This window comes from Bubalus kerabau, chromosome 4 (assembly GCF_029407905.1).
Source record: "Bubalus kerabau isolate K-KA32 ecotype Philippines breed swamp buffalo chromosome 4, PCC_UOA_SB_1v2, whole genome shotgun sequence".
In the NCBI taxonomy this organism is placed as follows: Eukaryota; Metazoa; Chordata; class Mammalia; order Artiodactyla; family Bovidae; genus Bubalus; species Bubalus kerabau.
In genome coordinates, this window is record NC_073627.1 from 117,528,341 (window position 1) to 117,549,209 (window position 20,869).

The 20,869-nt window shown below is 37.6% G+C and overlaps 1 protein-coding gene across 1 annotated transcript in view; it reads right to left on the bottom strand.

The window, feature by feature from the left end:
* TRPM6 (transient receptor potential cation channel subfamily M member 6) overlaps positions 1 to 20,869 on the bottom strand; it is a 164,667-nt gene that overhangs the window by 56,421 nt on the left and 87,377 nt on the right. Inside the window, 9 exon segments of the mRNA XM_055578315.1 lie at positions 1,755 to 1,822; positions 1,825 to 1,900; positions 5,853 to 5,999; positions 8,512 to 8,740; positions 9,914 to 10,194; positions 12,036 to 12,170; positions 15,136 to 15,276; positions 17,358 to 17,411; positions 18,494 to 18,628. Coding sequence (XP_055434290.1) covers positions 1,755 to 1,822; positions 1,825 to 1,900; positions 5,853 to 5,999; positions 8,512 to 8,740; positions 9,914 to 10,194; positions 12,036 to 12,170; positions 15,136 to 15,276; positions 17,358 to 17,411; positions 18,494 to 18,628 — 1,266 coding nt within the window.

A 20,869-nucleotide genomic window follows, 5' to 3' on the forward strand; every position in this document is an offset into this window, starting at 1 on the left:
GGAACAAGAGATCAAATTGCCAACAGCCACTGGATCTTCGAAAAAGCAAGAGAGTTCCAGAAAAACATCTATTTCTGCTTTATTGACTATGCCAAAGCCTTTGACTGTGTGATCACATCAACTGTGGAAAATTCTGAAAGAGATGGGAATACCATATTACCTGACCTGCCTCTTGAGAAACCTGTATACCAGTCAGGAAGCAACAGTTAGAACTGGACATGGAACAACAGACTGGTTCAAATCGGAAAAGGAGTACGTCAAGGCTGTATATTGTCACCCTGCTTATTTAACTTATATGCAGAGTACATCATGAGAAATGCTGGACTGGAGGAAGCACAAGCTGGAATCAAGATTGTCGGGAGGAATATCAATAACCTCAGATATGCAGATGACAACACCCTTATGACAGAAGGTGAAGAAGAACTAAAGAGCCTCTTGATGAAAGTGAAAGAGAAGAGTGAAAAAGTTGGCTTAAAGCTCAACATTCAGAAAACTAAGATCATGGCATCTGGTCCATCACTTCATGGCAAATAGATGGGGAAACAGCAGAAACAGTGGCCAACTTTATTTTTTTGGGCTGCAAAATCACTGCAGATGGTGACTGCAGCCATGAAATTAAAAGACACTTACTCCTTGAAGGAAAGTTATGACCAACCTAGACAGCATATTAAAAAGCAGAGACATTACTTTGTCAACAAAGGTCCGTCTAGTCACGGCTATGGTTTTTCCAGTGGCCATGTATGGATGTGAGAGTTGGACTGTGAAGAAGGCTGAGTGCCAAAGAATTGATGCTTTTGAACTGTGGTGTTGGAGAAGACTCTTGAGAGTCCCTTGACTGCAAGGAGTTCCAATCAGTCCATCCTAAAGGAGATCAGTCCTGGTTTTCATTGGTAGGACTGATTTTGAAGCTGAAACTCCAATACTTTGGCCACCTGATGCAAAGAGCTGACTCATTGGAAAAGACTCTGATGCTGGGGAAGATTGAGGGCAGGAGGAGAAGGGGATGACAGAGGATTTGATGGTTGGATGGCATCACCGACTCAATGGACATGGGTTTGGGTGGACTCTGGAAGTTGGTGATGGACAGGGACGCCCGGCGTGCTGCGGTTCATGGGCTCACAAAGAGTTGGACACGACTGAGCAACTGAACTGAACTGAAGCATTAGAAAAATAAATATTATTAAATAAATGTAAAAACTACTCAATACATTTAGTGTATAGTTACTGCTTTCGCTATCTCTCCATCCATGACATATATAGTATTTGATACAATTCTTCTAAAATTTGTCTTGTTCTCCATATATTATAAGTATTTGCTACTGAAGACAACAACAACAAAAACTTGCATTTTCAGTCTATATTACACAACATTCCTACAAAGAAAAAAAATCAATTCAACTACTGACATTTTTGCCCAAGATGGGAAATGAATCCACCCCCATCCCTTAATACCACCACCACTATTTTCATTTTATTGTTCACAAAGTTTCAAATGCTTAGTTCCAGCTGTGCTAACTATAAGCACTCAGAAGAAGAAAAAAATTCTTGTGCTTTTGCTCCCAAAAGTAGGAAAGATCTGCCCTCATCTTTTCTCACCTCCCTCCAATCTTCTTTCCTACCTCCTTTGCCAGGCCTCCCACTCTTTCTAAACTACATTTTTATTACAAGTTGGTAAATCAGGCATATCACTATCACATTATCATTAACAATTAACCATCCTGAATACTATATACAATTTTTTAAATGAGACCAACCGTATAAAACCAAAACTTGACAATTGGAGCATTGTAGAACTCATAGACTTTCCTGGTCCAAGGAAGAGTTGGAGCCCACTCTTTAAATCAAAGTGCTGACTTTCATCTGTTTTCTCATCAGGTCCCCTTTCCAAATCACAGTCTTTCTGTAAAATAAACAAATAATTATTTATTGTCAGAGCCTTAACTAAATTACTAACATTTTAAAATATCTAAAATATTATATATTTCATAAATATATAAATATAATAAATAAATTAGAGATTAATTGGCATCCACCTTCCAAATTATAATCTTAGTCTTGAACAGAAGAAAAACTACATGTATTGTATCGATCTTTTTGACAGGGTAAAGAGAACAGGGCATTTCTGAAAAGGAAGTTGAGTCTGCCATAATCAAATTTAGTCAAACTAAGAGTAGTTCCAAGCATTTTAAAATGGTCCCTCTTCTTGTTCTTTTTAATCTCCTTTATCAGTAATTTTGGAACCTCAGGATATTCATATAAATAAAGTCCTTGTGAAATCAATTAAGTAGAGAATAGATTTGTTTCCATATAAAAGGAGGACAAAATGGATAGAGAATGGTGATACATCTTTCCCAAGTCACAGGGAAGTCAGGCTCAGTGTTGGTTTAAGAATTCTGACTTTGATAGCTTCTTCACTCATTAATAACAGAGGTTCTTTACCTGAAGTTCATGAACTCTCTGAGTTTCTGGAGTTCTTTGCACCTGCTGCAATTATATGCAAGCATTTGTGTTGTACATGCATTTTCTAGGGAAAGCATTTTCCATCAGTTTCTCAAAAGTTACGGGTCAGCCTAAACGGGTTAACAGTTGTAGGTGGTGAGAAATGAATATCTGTGTGACGAGAAAGTGGTTGCATGAATGTGACCAACAGAGGTGTCCGCTCAGAAGAGCCATTAGAGAGAAAAAAAGAAAGAGAAGGGGAAAAGCACTTGCACCCTGGTTACTTTTGAGAAGAGGAAACTTAGGGATGATGAAAGAAAAGCAAAAGAGGTATCCTACTTCATAGATGTCTGTGTGATTTTAATCTTTTAACAGGAAATGTACTACTTTTGTAATATTATGAAAGTCATATTAAATGAAAAGAAAGGAACATTCTATGGTGCCTCTCAGACTAGCCTATTTCTTCAACCTATCCACAAAAGATGTCTCTCGAACACCAGACCTGCATGATTACCAAGAATTTCCAAGCCAAGGAATGAATCAGGTTTTGCCTGAATTATCCATGTAATACCAAGGAAATTTAAATTTTGAGGCCTCAGGCCTCTAGATGGGTTTTCTCAGGGCCTAATTGATAGTTCTGTCATTCATGTCACTTTGGACAGTGGAATCAGAGATGTGATTTAGAAGTACAGTAACTGAGCCAGTTACTAACAGAGTTAAACCAGCCTAGAGTTAAAATGGCTTAGAACTGTGGCTTAGAACTGATTTTAAAAGTCATCATGTACTATGATTTTAATGACATCAGTACCACTTCAGAAAGACTCCAGAAAGCTACTTAAGTAATGATTTTGTTGTTAAATAACTTCTCTTATTATTATATTATAAAACATTAATTGAGGGCTTCCCTGGTAGCTCAGTGGTAAAGAATCCACCTGCCAACACAGGAGACACAGATTCGATCCCTGATCCAGGAAGATCCCACGTGTTGTGGAGCAAATGAACTGTGTGCCGCAATTCCTGAAGCCCCTGTGCCCTACAGCCCGTCCTCCACAACAGAGAGTAGCCCCCACTTGCTGCAACTAGAGAAAAGCCGTCAATGAAGACCAAGCACAGCCAAAATAAATACAATTATTTTTAAAAACACTAATTGAGCCTATCTCTGAGTTGAATTCAAAGACCAAATACCATGAAATGTATATGAAGTTCTTGATGTTGTATCTGATTATGGTATCAAATAAAATACACAAGATTATCTGCCAAGAGCTGTGGCTGAAAAGCAGAGTGCTGGAAAAACACCTGTGTTGGAAAGATTGCTCAAGCACGAATATTTCCACCAGGATTCGAGGAGATGATGACATGTTCTCCAGATAGGGTGACTCAGAGTAAGTCTCTTAAAATGTGGCCTGGTTTAAAGATAGTTCTTGGCCATGTGCTCTTACCAGTGGGAAAGATTTTGCAGCCTTAAGGCATGAAATAGAACTCCAAATGAGGAAAAGTGTGAAAGAAGGCTGTACTGTTAGCCTTGAGACCCTATAAAATCAAACATGTATATGTGAATGTCTCACATATAAAGATTGCCTTCTATTTCTAATAAGGTTAGGCCAGCACTACATTTCTTTTCTTGAATGGCATTGAAATATGTATAATATCATATAGGAAATGAGTCGCCAGTCCAGGTTCGATGCATGATACTGGATGCTTGGGGGGATGGTATGGGGAGGGAGGAGGGTTCAGGATGGGGAACACATGTATACCTGTGGCAGATTCATTTTGATACATGGCAAAACCAATACAATATTGTAAAGTTAAATAAAATGAAATTTTAAAAAAAGAAGCAGATTTGCCAAAATAAAATGAAAAAAATAATAATAATAAAAAGACAATTCAATAGGAGATGAAAAAAAAAATGAAATGGTCTAAACTTAGTAAACATATAATCTAACCAGTACAACCACAATTATGACAACTTGCAAAGCCCAGTTTTGCAACAGAGAATTTCTCACACACTCTGTAAAGGTTAGAATGTACCTGGTATCTTGTACTCTGAGAACCCCAAACAGAACTATCAGGCTTAGAAAAGAAGGGAAGGGAGGGAAGGAGGGATGGAAGAGGAACACATATACTCAAAGAGTCATGATAGTCAAAATATTTAATAACTCATCTGGTTAAGTGATCTGGCATTATCAATCAGAATGGATGCTCAACAAATCACAACAGATGCCAGCCATACAAACTATAATTAATTATTTTTCATTTAACATTTATCAAAGATGTTTTCAACATTATAACAAATACCTCATAAGTACAAAAGCCCATCAGACAAGACACTAGCTAAAGATGCCTCACTGAAGTATTAAGTACCAGAAAAGATGTTCACTACACTTCATAGTCTGTCTAGTCAAAGGTATGGTTTTTCCAGTAGTCATATATGGATATGAGAGTTGGACTATAAAGAAAGCTGAGCACTGAAGAATTGATGCTTTTGAACTGTGGTGTTGGAGAAGACTCTTGAGCGTCCCTTGGACAGCAAGGAGATCCAACCAGTCCATCCTAAAGGAAATCAGTCCTGAATATTCACTGGAAACTGAAGCTGAAACTCTAATATTTTAGGCACCTGATGTGAAGAACTGACTCATTTGAAAAGACCCTGATGCTGAGAAAGATTGAAGGCAGGAGGAGAAGGGGACGACAGAGGATAAGATGGTTGGATGGCATCACCGACTCAATGGACATGAGTTTGAGTAAACTCCCAGAGTTGGTGATGGACAGGGAGGCCTGGCATGCTGCAGTCCACCAAGGGTCACAGTCGGACACAACTGAGTGACTAAACTGAACTGAACACCTCATAGTAAATGGCAATTTTATCAGCAATGATCCAAGTTGAAACATAAAATTCAAAAAATGGATGTGCAGACAGCATATTGGAGGCTCTTCAGCAAAAATGGGTTGCAAGAGAACCAGCTCAAGTTACCCATGAAAGAGTACACATTTGGGAACTCAAGTAAAACCATCTAAACTCATTGGATATAACAAGTGAAAAAACTGTGGCATGAAACAGTGAAGATCAGCACAAATTCTAAACCAGCATTTTATAAAATATTTTGAAGACTATGAGACATCCCTTATTATAGCTTTCGAGAAACAATAAGTCTATTTGTTCCACTAGTCACAAAGGAAAATAAAATATTAAGCAGCTTCCTAGATATAATACAGTCTTTGATTTTGGCAGAAATAGGATATTTTGCTTAATCATATATGGAGGTTAATCAGAACTATCATACATAGTATAACTGACCATACCATAATATGATTAAGATTGTTAAATAGTTTGTTAATAAATAAGCTATGCATCTGTGTATGTTTGTGTGCAGTCCAGGTCACAAAAACTTAGTTCACCATGATATCATACTAACCTGACAAGAATTTTCTTTGAGAGTGCTGGTGTTCTGGTCACCATTATACCATGTAAAGTCCTGGGACTGTGGGACATGCGACATTTCCGCTTTGCTTTTAAACTCCAGTGTCAAAATAGCAGGTGGGAAAAGAATACTGATGATGATCTTCAAAAGAGGAGAACAAAGCAGGTAGTGAGAGTTATACAAGACACACATATGATCCAAATAAAGTCAAGATTTGGGTGTATAGGAAATGTCAGATCCGTCCCCAATTAAGTGGATACCCTGATTGTATACATTTTCTGACTTAAGAATTCCAATACCAGAAGTGTCTCCCTCAGAAATACTCATGAATCCAAGCATATGTATAGGGATGTTCATTGAAGGGCTATCTGTAATGGCAAAAAAATTAGTGTCAACCTAAATGTCCAACTAAGAAACTGAGCATAAAAGTCCATCTACAGAAGGATAGCTGATGTGGAACAACTTAACGGTGGAATTCAGCCAGCCCATCATATATGTGGGCTTTGCATCCACAGATACAACTAACTGTAGATTAAAAATATTAAAAAAAAAAAAAAAAAAAGAATTCAGATAGTTCCAAAAAGCAAACTTGAATTTGGAGCACTCTGTCCCTGGTGGCTCAGACAGTAAAGAATCCACCTGCAATGGAGCAGACTTGGGTTCAAACCCTGAATTGAAAAGATCCGCTAGAGAAGGAAACAGCAACCCATTCTTGCCTGGAAATCCCAAGGACAAGTGGGCTGCAGTCCATGGGGTTGTAAGAGTCACGACTTAGCGACTAAACAACAACTAGCAGGAAGATGCTGTATATCATAGGGAGCCCAGCCTGGCTCTCTGGGATGACCTAGAAATGGCGGGGCGGGGTGGGCAGAGGTTTAAGAGGGAGGGGACTCGCATTAATGTGTGGCAGAGACCACGACAACATTGTAAAGCAATTATCCTCTAATTAAAAAAAGAAAACTAGTGGCAGGGCTCTGAGAAGTCTTCTTTTTCAATCAGCATAAGGCTTGAATAATTCTTTAAAGCCACTAAGTAGTTATTATCACATAAAACACTCTAAAATTTATTTATATTATAAATCAATAATGTAAAAGCATACCAAGTCCCTCTGTTTACATCTATCTCCCATCACACATATATTTTCTCTGCCAGCAAAACCCACAGAATGTATAACTCTAGACATCCTTCACTCTATTGCTATCATTCTTGAATTTATTTATGGTCTATTCAACTTGTATGGCCTTTCAGGGTAAAGAGCTTGGATTTACTTAATTCTGTGAGAATCATCTTGGTGAACATTATCTCTTTTGAGCTAAAATTAGCCCCAGTATTCTGGGATTCAGTGAATGAAAATAAGATTACCCTGACTCTATACCATTCATGATTAAACAAACTAAAGCCATGCCCTTGTCAATTTCTTTTTTTTTTTTTTCATGCTGAAATGACTTTTTGTGCTTTGTTTTAAAGCCTGATCTCCTGTGGAAGTTCTCTGGACTTGTCCCAGTTCTGGCAGGGATTGGTTTGTTTGTGTGTTTGCTTTCTTTTCAGATGTTGAACCCAAAAAACATGCAATCTTCTAGGTCTGGAAACATCATAGTTATCAAACACAATGATAATATTGCACTAATTAATTCCTAATCTACTTCCTGAAAAGCTCCGCATTCTGTTGCCATTGACCACTGCAGAACAATCAGTTCATGAAACAGTGTTCAATGATATCAACATCCCATTTCCAAGGAAGGGTTTGGAGTCTATTCCCTAAAAGCACTTACATGAGCTTTCCTTTCCACATAAAACTCTACAAAGTCTTCCTCCAGTCCTCATCCACTTGGAACTAGTCATTTTACAATTATTTATGGAAGTGTTCCCAAAACTTACAAGCCAAGCACTGATAAATTAGGATCCAGGCATAGAGAGCAATATGGTTTACTGCAAGTCAGAGATTTTAAGTAGCTAATTCAGTCTTGTCAGCTCACCATGTTTGGGGGCAAAACATTTAGTCTTACTTCACTTAAGTCTCTTTGTTGATATAAAAATAAAGTATGCGAAGAGCATAAAGTTATTACGTTTTCAGGAATAAGGGTTTCTAATTTCTAATTCAAGATGAAAGATAAGGCTAAACTATAATGGAATACAAAAATTTGGATATAGTGGTGTGAACAAACGTGTTTGAGGGCAGCTTTATAAAACAGCCATTTATTTCCTGAAACATTACATTAGATGAGCACAACCAACTGCTAATTTTATTTAGTTTATCATGGGTTAGCATCCTTAAGCTAAGAAAATTCTCAGTAAAAAGTCTCATTTACTTCTATTATAATTATCAGGGGCAGTGGTGATTACTAATAATGAAATCTTACTTATGTCTGTACATGTTTTTAACTTCTAGCCACTTTCTCATGAGTATGCCTTTGCAATGGACTGAGCTGGCACAATTATGCCCATTTTTAAAAAGAAACCATAGGAGTGGGAGATAAAGTAGTTGTCAGAGGTTTCACTGTGAAGATCTCTGCTCATCTGTGAGAATCAAAAATAGTATTAATAATTGGTTTTCCTGAAAGTACTCTTCTGGAACAAGTGACAAATGAAAAGAGTACAGACCTTCAGACTAAGCTATTAATAACATTAAACTCTATAAAGCAAGTAGATATACCTTTAACCAAGAGTTTTTCCTCATTTTCAGACGCCCCATCCACATATCAGTTAGTAGCATTTGGGTACAAGTATGTGAAACAAAGGGCCTCAACCCTCCAGAAACAGCCAGCTTCAAACAGGTAGAATTGCTCCAGTTCTTGAGTTCGTAGGTCAGCAGTTTCATGGCCATTCTTTCATTCTGTTTGAATGCCTTCTCCAACACATCCAGGGCAAGCTGGCCAAACTGTCTGCAATGACACAGTGGTGAGCGGCAAATATAAAGGCAGGCCAGAGTCCCAGAAACGTTCAAAAAGGTTACATATGAGACTCAGAAAAGACCAAGAGAAAAGAGGGACCAGTAAAATGCAGAAGCTACTTTAAAAGGGACTGCTGCTCAGAAAATGGATTGTTCTCCCTTTCTTGAAGGAACAGAACTAGTGGGTTTCCAACGACAGTCCCTGAGCTATTCCTGAGGAGAAGTGACTCCACACCACAAAATAAGCTATGTAGGGCTCCCTGATAAGTCCTAATGAAGAATTTTTGCCAGAAAAGACTATTCAAAATCAAACTAGCATATAAGGAAAAACTGTGGAAACCCCTCACTCCTATTTTTTTTTTTTAAGATTTTACAAAATACACAGATGACTTAAGTAAGAAGCTAGACCTGGAGACATCCCCAGGTGATCTTCTGGGAGGTTGTTTTCTCTAAAAAGTAGACACTGTCATTCTCTGAAATTTTTTAAAATAAAAATTATAAATTAGTTTATATTAACTAACTTTGGCTTCTCTTCTCTCCCTACTACCATCATGCATTAGTAAATAAAAAAAAAAAAATTCCTAACTTTCTATTTTCCATCATCGCTCTCTGGCATTTAATACATAACATATTTACCTGTTTTCCTGCCTGAGAGGTACTTAAACTAAACAACAATTTTTAATATAAGTTAGTATCAAAGAGTTTGATAGTCAGGAGGGAGTTCCAAAATCATTCATTGAACATTTTATAGTTTAAAGTCCCAGGACTTCCCTGGCGGTCCAGTGGTTAAGAATCCAAACTTTCACTGCAGGAGGCACAGTTTCTGTTCCTGGTTGAGGAACTAAGATCCTACATGCCATGTGCTGAGGCCAAAAAAAATTTTTTTAATAAAAAAAAAGAAACTAAAGTCCCACAGTCTTGGCAAGTCATTTGACCATTAGTAAAGAGCAGGCCCCAGGACAAGAACCCGAGTCTCCTGAACTAAGGGCCACCTCTCTTTCCTCTAGTCCGTAAAATATTTTAAGACTCTTATCTACAGAAGAGTCCATGAAATGCACCGCTGTAAGTCCACTCCTCTTATAAGTTCTAGGGTGTGGAAGATAAATGTTTCTAGCCATTCTAAGAAGTGTCAGTGTTAAGTATGAGATGAAGGGAGAACTCCTACTTTGAGTAATTTTTCAGTTCTTCAGAGGCATCATCAACCATGTTGCTCTCCTTGGCTTCCCGGGCCATTGCTCGGTAGAGGATACAAGCGATCACTGCCTTGACCGTGGCCTCCTCACCATGCTGCCAGAAGAACATGGCCATCTTCTGCCTTTTCATTAGCACAGCCCACACCAGCAGGTCATTATAAGGATAAATAAAGCCAGTAGAATCAGGGTCATCTGATATATTTTGTTCTTCTTTTGACTTCTTCCTTGATTTATAAAGGGCTGCAGACTTTTCCTGTTAGAATATAAAATAGGAATGGGTGTCCAAATACCCAGATGGATGATGTTCTACCTGACAAAAGACATTGAGTATCTCAGAAATATTTTTTAAATCACTGAAAAAGGATGGAAATAATAATAGAACTTTATAGCTTTTGTGACCCTATGAACTATAGCAAGCCAGGTTCCTCTGTCCATGGGATTTCCCAGGCAAGAATACTGGAGTTGGTTGCCATTTCCTTCTCCAGGGGATCTTCCTGACCCAGGAATGGAACACAGGTCTCCTGCATTGGCAGGTGGATTCTTTACCACTGAGCCATCAGGGAAGTCCTATAAAATAGGAATGGGTGTCCAAATACTCAGATGCATGATGTTCTACCTGACAAAAGACACTGAGCATCTTATAAATATTTTAAAAATCACTGAAAAAAGGATGGAAATAATAAAAGAACTTTATAAATCAGAAACCAAAACTTTGGCCTTTTATTAATCTATTTCTTGTTGTATCTAATAGTTTCAGGGTCCCTAGGCTAAGATACCTTAAGTCCACTTAAGTTAACACAGCTTAAAACTAAACACAGCTTAACACAATATAAAACAACTTAATAGAACTTAAAGCTCTATACTTTTAGAAAAGTCACTAACTATACACCAGTTATTTCTCAAGGAAATGGGCTGAAATTACATATAAGACAAATGAGAACTATTAAAAAAAAAACTCTAATCTTACCTTACAAATAGATCCACTATCTTCTTTTCAGTAAAATGACACTAGTGTTGCCAACATTGTTACAAATAGATTGATTTTAATTCTGATCTCCTTTATTCTGGCCATATTTCCACAGTGATGGTAATAGGTAATAATGAAATACCGTTTTCTACCTGGTTAAACCCAGCCTTTACAATTCACGTCAAAAACCATTCGCTAAAGCCCCCCAGTCTTCTATGTCACTCTGCATGTATTTCTAGTTCAATGCTCATCACACTGCACTGAGGTTACTTCTTTGGGAGGGCAGGACCATTTCTTAGTCATCAACATATCTTCTCCAGCCCACCTGCATCTCAAATTCAACTAAGAGCCCAAAATAATGCCTGGCAAATGATAAGACTCAATAATTATTTTTTTTAATTAAAGGAGATCAGAGAAAAAATTGTAATAAGCTTCTTCTATTTCTATAAGTAGAGGGAATTTGTGTTCATTGGTTATGACCAACAGTAATTTTATGACATAACTTTTCATTCTAAGAGGTGTAAAAAGCAAGCCTCTCTCAGTCAACATAAGAACCATTTCTATGGAAACTCTTGAACAAAAGCATTCATGCCCAGAGAAAAGTGGGACTGAGGTAGTACAGGGAAGGGGGGCATAACACTGCTTACACACATACACACATTCATAAATACATTATCATTACCATACATTAAGCTAAAATTAATTTCAAAAAAACTCCAAAGGGGAAAAAAGAAGATACAAGAGGGCAATGTAAGAGAAAAGCAAAGGAGAAGGTGACAGTCACCTCTCTAATTAGCCTTAGGAAAAGGAGGATGAAGGTTTAATGGTGATTTTTTAGCACCATTCCATGGACTGCCTTCCTGAGTCATCATCTGGACATGGCAGAGGTAGGAACAAGGAAGGCAGCCTGAGGTGCCAGCCCTGGAGATCATTTAGTTCCCCATCCTGGGCATTTGCTCATCATTGTTAGAGAATAGCTGTATCATGTTTTAGACTTGTACCATCTGTTTATAGTTCCTATAAATGGTCCCTCTATCTGTATTCCCCATTCTTGAATTTAAAATGATGAAAAGATCTCAGTCTTCAAGGACAATTTTATTCTCAAATTTAAAAGAAGTAATTGGTACCTTGACTTTGTAAGGTTGGGCAGTTCTAATGAACTGGGAATGCAGGGTGCTCTCTGTAGACTCCTTTCTATTTCCTGAGCAGCATCTTCGGTGAAGAGCAGGCTGGGAAAGGCTTTGAGCAAGAGTGGTCACTTGCTGGCATGTGTTATTTTATTTTTAAAACAAAACAAAAAGGGAAAAAGATGATTATGGTGACAATGAAAGTGGTAACAATTAACCTTTTGTTTCTCAGTTCAGTTCAGTTCAGTCACTCAGTCGTGTCCGACTCTTTGTGACCCCATGAACCGCAGCACACCAGGCCTCCCAGTCCATCACCAACTCCTGGAGTTTACCCAAACCCATGTCCATTGAGTCGGTGATACCATCCAACCATCAAATCCTCTGTCATCCCCTTCTCCTCCTGCCCTCAATCTTTCCCAGCATAAGGGTCTTTTCAAATGAGTCAGATCTTCGCATCAGGTGGCCAAAGTATTGGAGTTTCAGCTTCAACATCAGTCCTTCCAATGAACAGCCAGGACTGATCTCCTTTAGAATGGACTGGTTGGATCTCCTTGCAGTCCAAGGGACTCTCAAGAGTCTTCTCCAACACCACAGTTCAAAAGCATCAATTCTTTGGCACTCAGCCTTCTTTATAGTCCAACTCTCACATCCATACACGACCAATGGAAAAACCATAGACTTGACTAGACAGATCTCTGTTGGCATGTCTCTGCTTTTTCATATGCTGTCTAGGTTGGTCATAACTTTCCTTCCAAGGAGTAAGCATCTTTTAATTTCATGGCTGCAATCACCATGTGCAGTGATTTTGGAGCCCAGAAAAATAAAGTCTGACACTGTTTCCACTGTTTCCCCATCTATTTGCCATGAAATGATGGTACCAAAAACAAAACAAAACAAAAAAAAAGAAATGATGGTACCAGATGCCATGATCTTAGTTTACTGAATGTTGAGCTTTAAGCCAACTTTTTCACTCTCCTCTTTCACTTTCATCAAGAGGCTCTTAGACAACAATAAAACCAAATATAATATTGCATCCTAGCAAATATCCAATGGTTCTGTCTTTCATCCAAGGTTAGTAATTAATTACTCATCCAACAAGAGCCTCTCATGGCCCCTTCTTATTAAGCATACTCTTATTTCCTAACATCTTAAAGAACATGCTTTTTTGTTCCCTATTATATATTTGCATTCCTTCTCTATGTGGAAATTCCATTAGAATCAACAGATGTTCTATACCTGGAATAAGTTCAAAACAGGCAATAAAGATTCACAGGTCTGATAAGAGAAAGTTCCCATTCACAAACAGCTCCAAGGTTAAGCTTAAGTTAGAAAGTTATGGAATGTCTCCAGGTGTTACATAATATCACTACTGGAGTGGAATTCCAGTGGCTAGATCCAATAATAACATAATTAATTGCTTGTCAGTATGAAGCTTTCAGGCTTCCCAAGTGGCAGAAGTTTGTAACCGCTACCATCTAATTTACTAGGAAACACAATAAACTCTATACTCCTTCACTAGAAAATAATTAGAGAAATGGGCAATTTCCTACCCATTTCTAGAAAGGGCATTAGAGGAACTTGCCCAACATGCTCCCCACCAGACTGCACCAATATCACAGTCAGTCCTGTATCTGCCCCTGGCAGCCTCATAGCAAGGCTTATTTTGTTTAAATGAAGGAGCTGATACCTCAAGTTTATCCTTATGTCTGTGAAATTCCAATAAAGGGTATTTTCTCTGGGAGAACTGGGTTTCTTTCTGTTTTGCTTCCTCATCTCCTAGAGCCAAGTTGGGTTTTCACTTTACTTCATTCTTTTTAAATAAAGGTCAAAAGTAGCTTGATAGTCTAGACTTTTCATGTGATCTTTCCAGTGTCATCCCTCACAACCGTCTGGCATTGTTCAGCGACCAAGACCTCCTGGTCACTGAAAAACCATACCCTGATGTCCACAGCACTATGCCTTATATTGTTCCTGCTCTTCTTTCAAACAAAAATGCCGCAAACTATCTTTTCTAACACTTGCATTATCCCCCAATAAGAACTAAGCTCTTCGAGCCAGAATAATTCTCATCTGTAGACTTCTGAGTATACTAGTCCCCTCACGTCCACTGCCCTCCCTCCCATTCCTGCCTACCCAAGATCTACCACTATTCTTAACTGAAATGTTGTTTCCTCAGAGAGATGTTCTCTGATTTCTCCATCTAAATCATTCTCTTTCAGTGTACACTTTTCTTTCTTCCAAATGCATAGAACAATTAAAATTTACTTATTAACTAACAAAGGAACTAAGTTCTTCAGTTTACTAATCTGGAAAGGCAATTTTAAGAAATGAGCAATATTTTCTCTGCTAATCAACAACTGGCAACTCTAATTTTGGCACTTCCCTGGCGGCTCAGAGGGTAAAGAATCTGCCTGCAATGCAGGAGACCCAGGAGATCCAGGAAGCTCCCCTGGAGAAGGAAAGAGCAACCCACTCCGGTATTCTTGCCTGGAGAATTCCATGGATAGAGGAGTCTAGTGGGTTACAGTCCATAGGGTCACAAAGAATCAGACACGACTAAGCAACTAACACCTCCTCTTTCAGACTTTAAAAACTATGATGGAAAATAAGATATGTATAGTATGTATTTTTACATAGTACATTCTGCATACGTCTTCCAATATAACCCCTACACATGTTCCAAGTTTGTCATCTCCAGGCTATGTACTAGTATGAGTTTATAGATGCAATCCTATCAAGCTTTACACTCGTGTATTTTCAAAAGAAAGATAAGGAAAGAACTGATCATCTCTCCCTCTAAACTTTCTCACCACATACTTCTATGTCAATATAGCACATTTTATATCCTGTTTTGTATTGTGGCTAGTTATTCATGTCTGTTTCCTCTAAGAGTTTCTAAAACTGCAAGTCTTTATGTCCATCCAAGCCAGCATGCTAGCATTTAGCACAGTAATTTACACGTAGCAAATATTCAACAACTATCAATAAACAGAAAGTCCATTTGGAAAGCTCTTCCCACCTAAACTTCCCAAGCCATTTTTCTAAAAGTATAACTCCTAGAAATCATCAGTTCTACAAGGGTACTTTTCAATTATGCTACCTTATGTTTTCTGTAGAGGTTGTTGTAGAGGGCTCTGAAAGTTTTTCTAGTGTAGCTGCTGCGATATGCTCCACCAATAAGGTATTCTATTACCAATCCGATGTCAATCAGCGTTATCTTGTAGCCAGAGAGAAGTGTATGCTGTAACAAAAATACGGACAAATTATAACTGTCAGTTCTCTTTGTCTCTCTTTTGTCATGTAACTAGAACATAACCAAAGAGGGAGACATATTCTTTAACCCTAGAACAATGCTTAGACTCACAAAAGAAGTGAGAGCCCCCGAATATCACTAATAACAAAACAATAACAAAATCAGTTGATGAATTAATACAACTAGCTACTGTTACAATCTGCTTGTTCAAATGGGAAAAATTACTTAGGCTTAGTATGTTTTTAGTTTCACAGACACAGAATGTCTGCTTATAAAGAGCACATTGACTCTCTTTTCCTCTCTTTCTCATGCATACACATCCTTTCAGAATAAAATACACTTAAAGAGAGCATAAAAGATATTTGTAACTGACAATGACAGAACTACTACAACAGAAATATAATCACTAGAGAAGATACTGGAGAATCCAAAATAAACATTAGGTTAATATTATTAGCCTCTCTTGAAATGGCTATAACATCACACACAAAACAAGAAAATGAAAGGAAGTAGAACAAACAGAAGGAACATGAAATGGTGAAACAAAATGAAATATCAAAACACAAGGCTGTGCCAAGACAAACAGTATGGTTAGTAGGAAGCCTGAACAGCAGATTTTCAAGTACATGGTATTAGCCTAAATGAAAATTATTTTGATCCCTTAAATCCCACCTTAGTGCCTCTTCTGAACTGCCATGCATACATGCTGCTGCTAAGTCGCTTCAGTCATGTCCGACTCTGTGCAACCCCATAGACGCAAGCCCACCAGGCTCCTCCGTCCATGGGATTCTCCAGGCAAGAACACTGGAGTGGGTTGCCATTTCCTTCTCCAATGCATGAAAGTGAAAAGTGAAAGTGAAGTCGCTCAGTCGTTTCCGACCCTCAGTGACCCCATGGACTGCAGCCCACCAGGCTCCTCCATCCATGGGATTTTCCAGGCAAGAGTACTGGAGTGGGGTGCCATTGCCTTCTCCATTGCATACATAGTATACTTTTAAAGGCACACAATGCCGAATAAGATCCTTGAAATGAAGAGTCTGTCAATAACATTCCCAAAGCTTTGAATAAGAAATAAGGTTATGTGTATAAATAAATGATTTAATTTCTTTTTCACATTCATAATTTACTTTTGTAAGGAACACAAATAATGCTCTCATTTTTCTGCTAGTTAAAAGCATATCTAACTATTTCATTCCTTTTTCTTCAGTTTAGAAGAAAACTGTGATAGAATCAGAGTTTTAGGAAATAATCTAAAGAAAATTATTTTGACCCAGCATAAATCAATGCAAACTAAATTTACATCAGCATGGACACTTTTGCTTACTACTGATTTGCCAACTAAATATCTTCCTCCACAGTCCTTTCACTCTGGTTCTCTCACCAAGTCAACATAATCAGAAAGCCCACACTCTCCCCACCAATATATTAGAGTTTAGAATTAAGGCAAAAAAAAGTCTGTTAAAGTCAGAAAGTTTTAGTAACTAATGAGAGGTCAGAGATGATGTTAAGTCTGACTTAACTCAAGGTGAATTGAGAACAGCATGAGTAAAATATAAGGAAAGATGGGACCAGTGGATCGGTCCTGGTTCCCTAGAACAACGCACAGACTCACGAAAGAAGTGAGAGACCCTGAGTTATCAATAAGAGCCAACAGAAGAACAAAAACAACAGAAATCACATACCAGTCCTTCAGTAAAGATAACACAACCAGAAAGTTTCATTTTCAACAGATATTATCATCATTGGCAATACTGTTACATCATGTTAAGCTGAAATTCTGCCTGGAAGTTTCTATGACTACAATTCATGTTTTATAAAAGGAAATAATTATTTGCTCATGCCACTAACTTGGTGGGTCAAATCTTTTAAAATACAAAGTAAATTACGGGAAAAACTATGAGTGTGATTTGGTTAAAACTGTTCAGAGTCACAACTGTTCAAAGTCAAAGAGGACAGGTAATTCACTAGAAAATCCAGTACTATTGTTTGCAAAGCAAAATCCGGTAACACTTCACCACAAAGCTAAGACAACACAAGAAGAAATTTGTACACCTTCATAATTAGGTTACCTGTTTTACATCTTGGACAAGATGATGTAAGAGCATATTGGTTGGTCCTTGTTTCTGTAATAAAGAACAAAAGGGAGAATTTTAATTATCATGTGTTGGGGAGAAATAAAAAACCTTTATTTCAGAATGTATAAATAATCCAGAATACTGAAATTTTTCTTCAGCATCTTTAGTAATGAAGCTTAAGCCAAAGTAATTCTAAGAAAGGCATTTCCCAAGAGAAGACATAATTAGACTGAAATAAAATTTTTAAGTGCACAATGTATATATCTAGGTAGTAAGGACAGCCTTAATTAACCTTGTGGCAAGAGGCAGAAACAAATTTGTAAAATCTATAACTATCTTTTATTATTTATAAATCACACAATTACAAATTCCATCACACAATTACATTGCATCAACAAATACTGATTGAGCACTGGCTACATTCATTCAAGTTACTGAGGGATTCAACAAAGAATATAAGTACTTTATTTACAGAATTTTTACAACCCAATATAAGAGTGTGGTACTTACACTAAAAAATAACCAATATTATGAAGAGTATATTCAAAACAATGCAAATAATCTGTATTATTATGAAGTGGTTTGGGAGTGATCTATGGAGTGATCAAGAAGATCTATACATCAAAAGACTGTGGAGTGATCAAGAAGACAGAGCTTTAAAGAAAGGGTAAGATCCAAAGGCAAGGAAGAACATCTCAGGAAGGGTGCTTGACTTGAGCAACTCACTTCTTTACAAGGAGTAAGCCAGTCTAATTTCAATAAAAGGTTTGCATAGGAAATTGCAGGAACAAAATTTTTAACAGTGTCCTTAGATTGAAATGCTCTAATTATTCAATATAAGCGATTTGTTCTTATTCCCATCTTTGGCTTTAATTATGGTCTTACTATATCCTATTTCTAAAATTAGTTTATGCTTCTATTCTGTATAATTAATTAAAATGGGAAATGCAGAAATGGTCCTAGGATTTGCTAAGAATGTTTCTTCTTTGATTGAAAAGTCTGTCTCTATAAGCTATCTTTGTACATAAGCATTGAAGGAAACTTGAACATTTAATATACAGTTGAAGCTAAGTGTGTCTAATTAATAAGTAATCTTAAGGCAGCAACTGATAAATTGTCCCAGTACTCACTGTATTATAGAGCTCTTCCAGTCGGGAGATGGTAAGAAAGCGATGGAGGTTCACTCCATACTCTATTAAGAGCTTCACAAAATCAACTCGATCCATCACCAAGGCATCTAACATCGCTTGTTCTAGAGAGCCAGGCTTCAGAGGGGAGAGATAAATAAGAGATATGGAAACAATTAAGAAAGCAGAAATAACTAAAGAGTTACATGTATTTGAACTCAAAACTATACAGACAAAAATAATCATAAAATACAATCTTACTAAGAAATGTTCAGGACCTAAGTGAGGAAATAACAAAAAGTGAACAAAAAGCCTAAAAGACCTTTTGAATAAATGTGTTCTTGGATGAAAAGACTGACTATGGTAAAGATTTCAGTGTTTCCTGAATTAATGTTTGAAGTTATTAAATCCTAATAAAAATCCAAGGTCTCTTCTTTTCTTTCTTTCTTCTTCTTCTTTTTTTTTTTTTTTTTTTTTTGGAACCTGGTATGTTCCTTTTAAACTATACCTGATTTCTGGGTATAATGGCAAATTAAACACTCATTTACTTTTAATCCCACCTAAAACTTCACAAAAATTATAGTAAAGGGTTTTAAAAACAAAAAAAAACAAAAAACAGAATCCACAAGAACAAGGAGGTCAAAAGTGAAATATTTCAGAAGTTGGAAAGCTGATGGCCCAATGGTAATTGACTTAGCAGTCCCCAGGAAACCAGAAAATGGAAAGAGCTAAGAACCAAACAATCTATACAATAGAATTCTGGCAGCATAAATTGCTAACACTGGGACCTTTTCACTCATCTTCCCCTACTGACTTCCCTAACAATAACAACAAGGCTTTTATACCTTCTAAGCAGGAGACTGGAGGATTTCTTTCTGATAGTGATGAATACAAGAGAAAAATATATGAATATGCTAACCCTGCAAGTCTCCCAACAAATGGCAGCCAGATCACCCTACTGTGAAGCCCAAATCTACAGGCTTGGAATTTCTAATGATCTTCCTTTCATCAACTCTTAAAAAAGAGTACAGGACAAACAGACCAAAAAACATCAACTAGGAAGAATCAGACAATAAAGGAAGAAGAAAACTTCAAAAGAACTATCATTAATATCCTCTAAAAAACAAAAGAAGATATATACAGGATGCTATTTTTAAAAAGACAACAAATTTACGCCTAGAAATTAGTAACACACTACCAGAAACAAAGTAGCACTAGTTGCAAAGAATCTGCCTGCCAAGGCAGAAGATGCAAGAGACATAGGTTCGATCCCCGGGTGGGGTAGATCCCCCAGAGAATGGCAGCCCACTCCAGGATTCTCGCCTGGAGAATTCCATGGACAGAGGAAACTGTCAAACTACAGTTCATGGAGCCACAAAGCGTCAGACTCAACTAAGCAACTAGAGCACACAAGCACCGAAACAAAAAGCTACATACAAGGCATGAAAAATTAAACTTGAAGGCATATACCAAAGAAAAGATATAGAAGATAAGAGGAAAAGGTAAGATTAGAGGAGGAGCCCATAGACCTAACATTTAAATGATACAATTCCTGAAAGAAAGCAGAAAAAACAGGAGAGGAAACTCCCCAGAAGGGAAACCCGTTAAGTGACAAGTTGAAAGTAAGTGTCCATTGTTAATGGATATAAAGTTATAACAACATACATCATTGTGAAATCTCAGGACATTGAAAAGCAGGAAGACTTCTTTTTAATCCCAGAGAAGAAAGAAATGGTCACAAACGATCAAAAAAACAGACAGATTTTTTACTTCTCAACAATCACTGCTGGGTGCCAGAAGCTAAGCATTCAAAATTCACTGGGAAAATTAGTCTCCTCTTGAACTAAAATCTATCCAAACATATGAGGCCTCAATATTTTTATCTCCCATATTCCCTTTCTCAGAAATGATCACATAAAGGAGTAAACCAAGAAAGAACAAAACAGGGGATACAGAAAACAGGTGTTCTAACCAAGGAGGGCATCTCCAAGATGATGAAGGATGATAGCTCAGCACCAGGAACAGCAGGCAACCAGTCCAGATGGCACCAGTGAGGGCCACAGACAGAAGTTAAGAGGCCTTAAGATTAATCAGAGGGACTTCTCTGGTGGGCCAATGGCTACGACTCCTTGCTCCCAATGCCGGGGGCCCAGATTCAATCCCTGGTCAGGGAACGAGATCCCACATGCTGCAACTAAGAATCTGCATGCCTCAACTAAAGTTCCCGCGTGCTGCAATGAACACCCAGTGCTGCCAAATAAGTAAATACAATTTTTTAAAGTTTAAAAAAATAATGACTCAGAGACTCAAACCAGGGCTCTGTAACAATCTAGAGGGGTGGGAAAGGGTGGGAAGTGGGAGGCAAGTTCAAAAGGACAT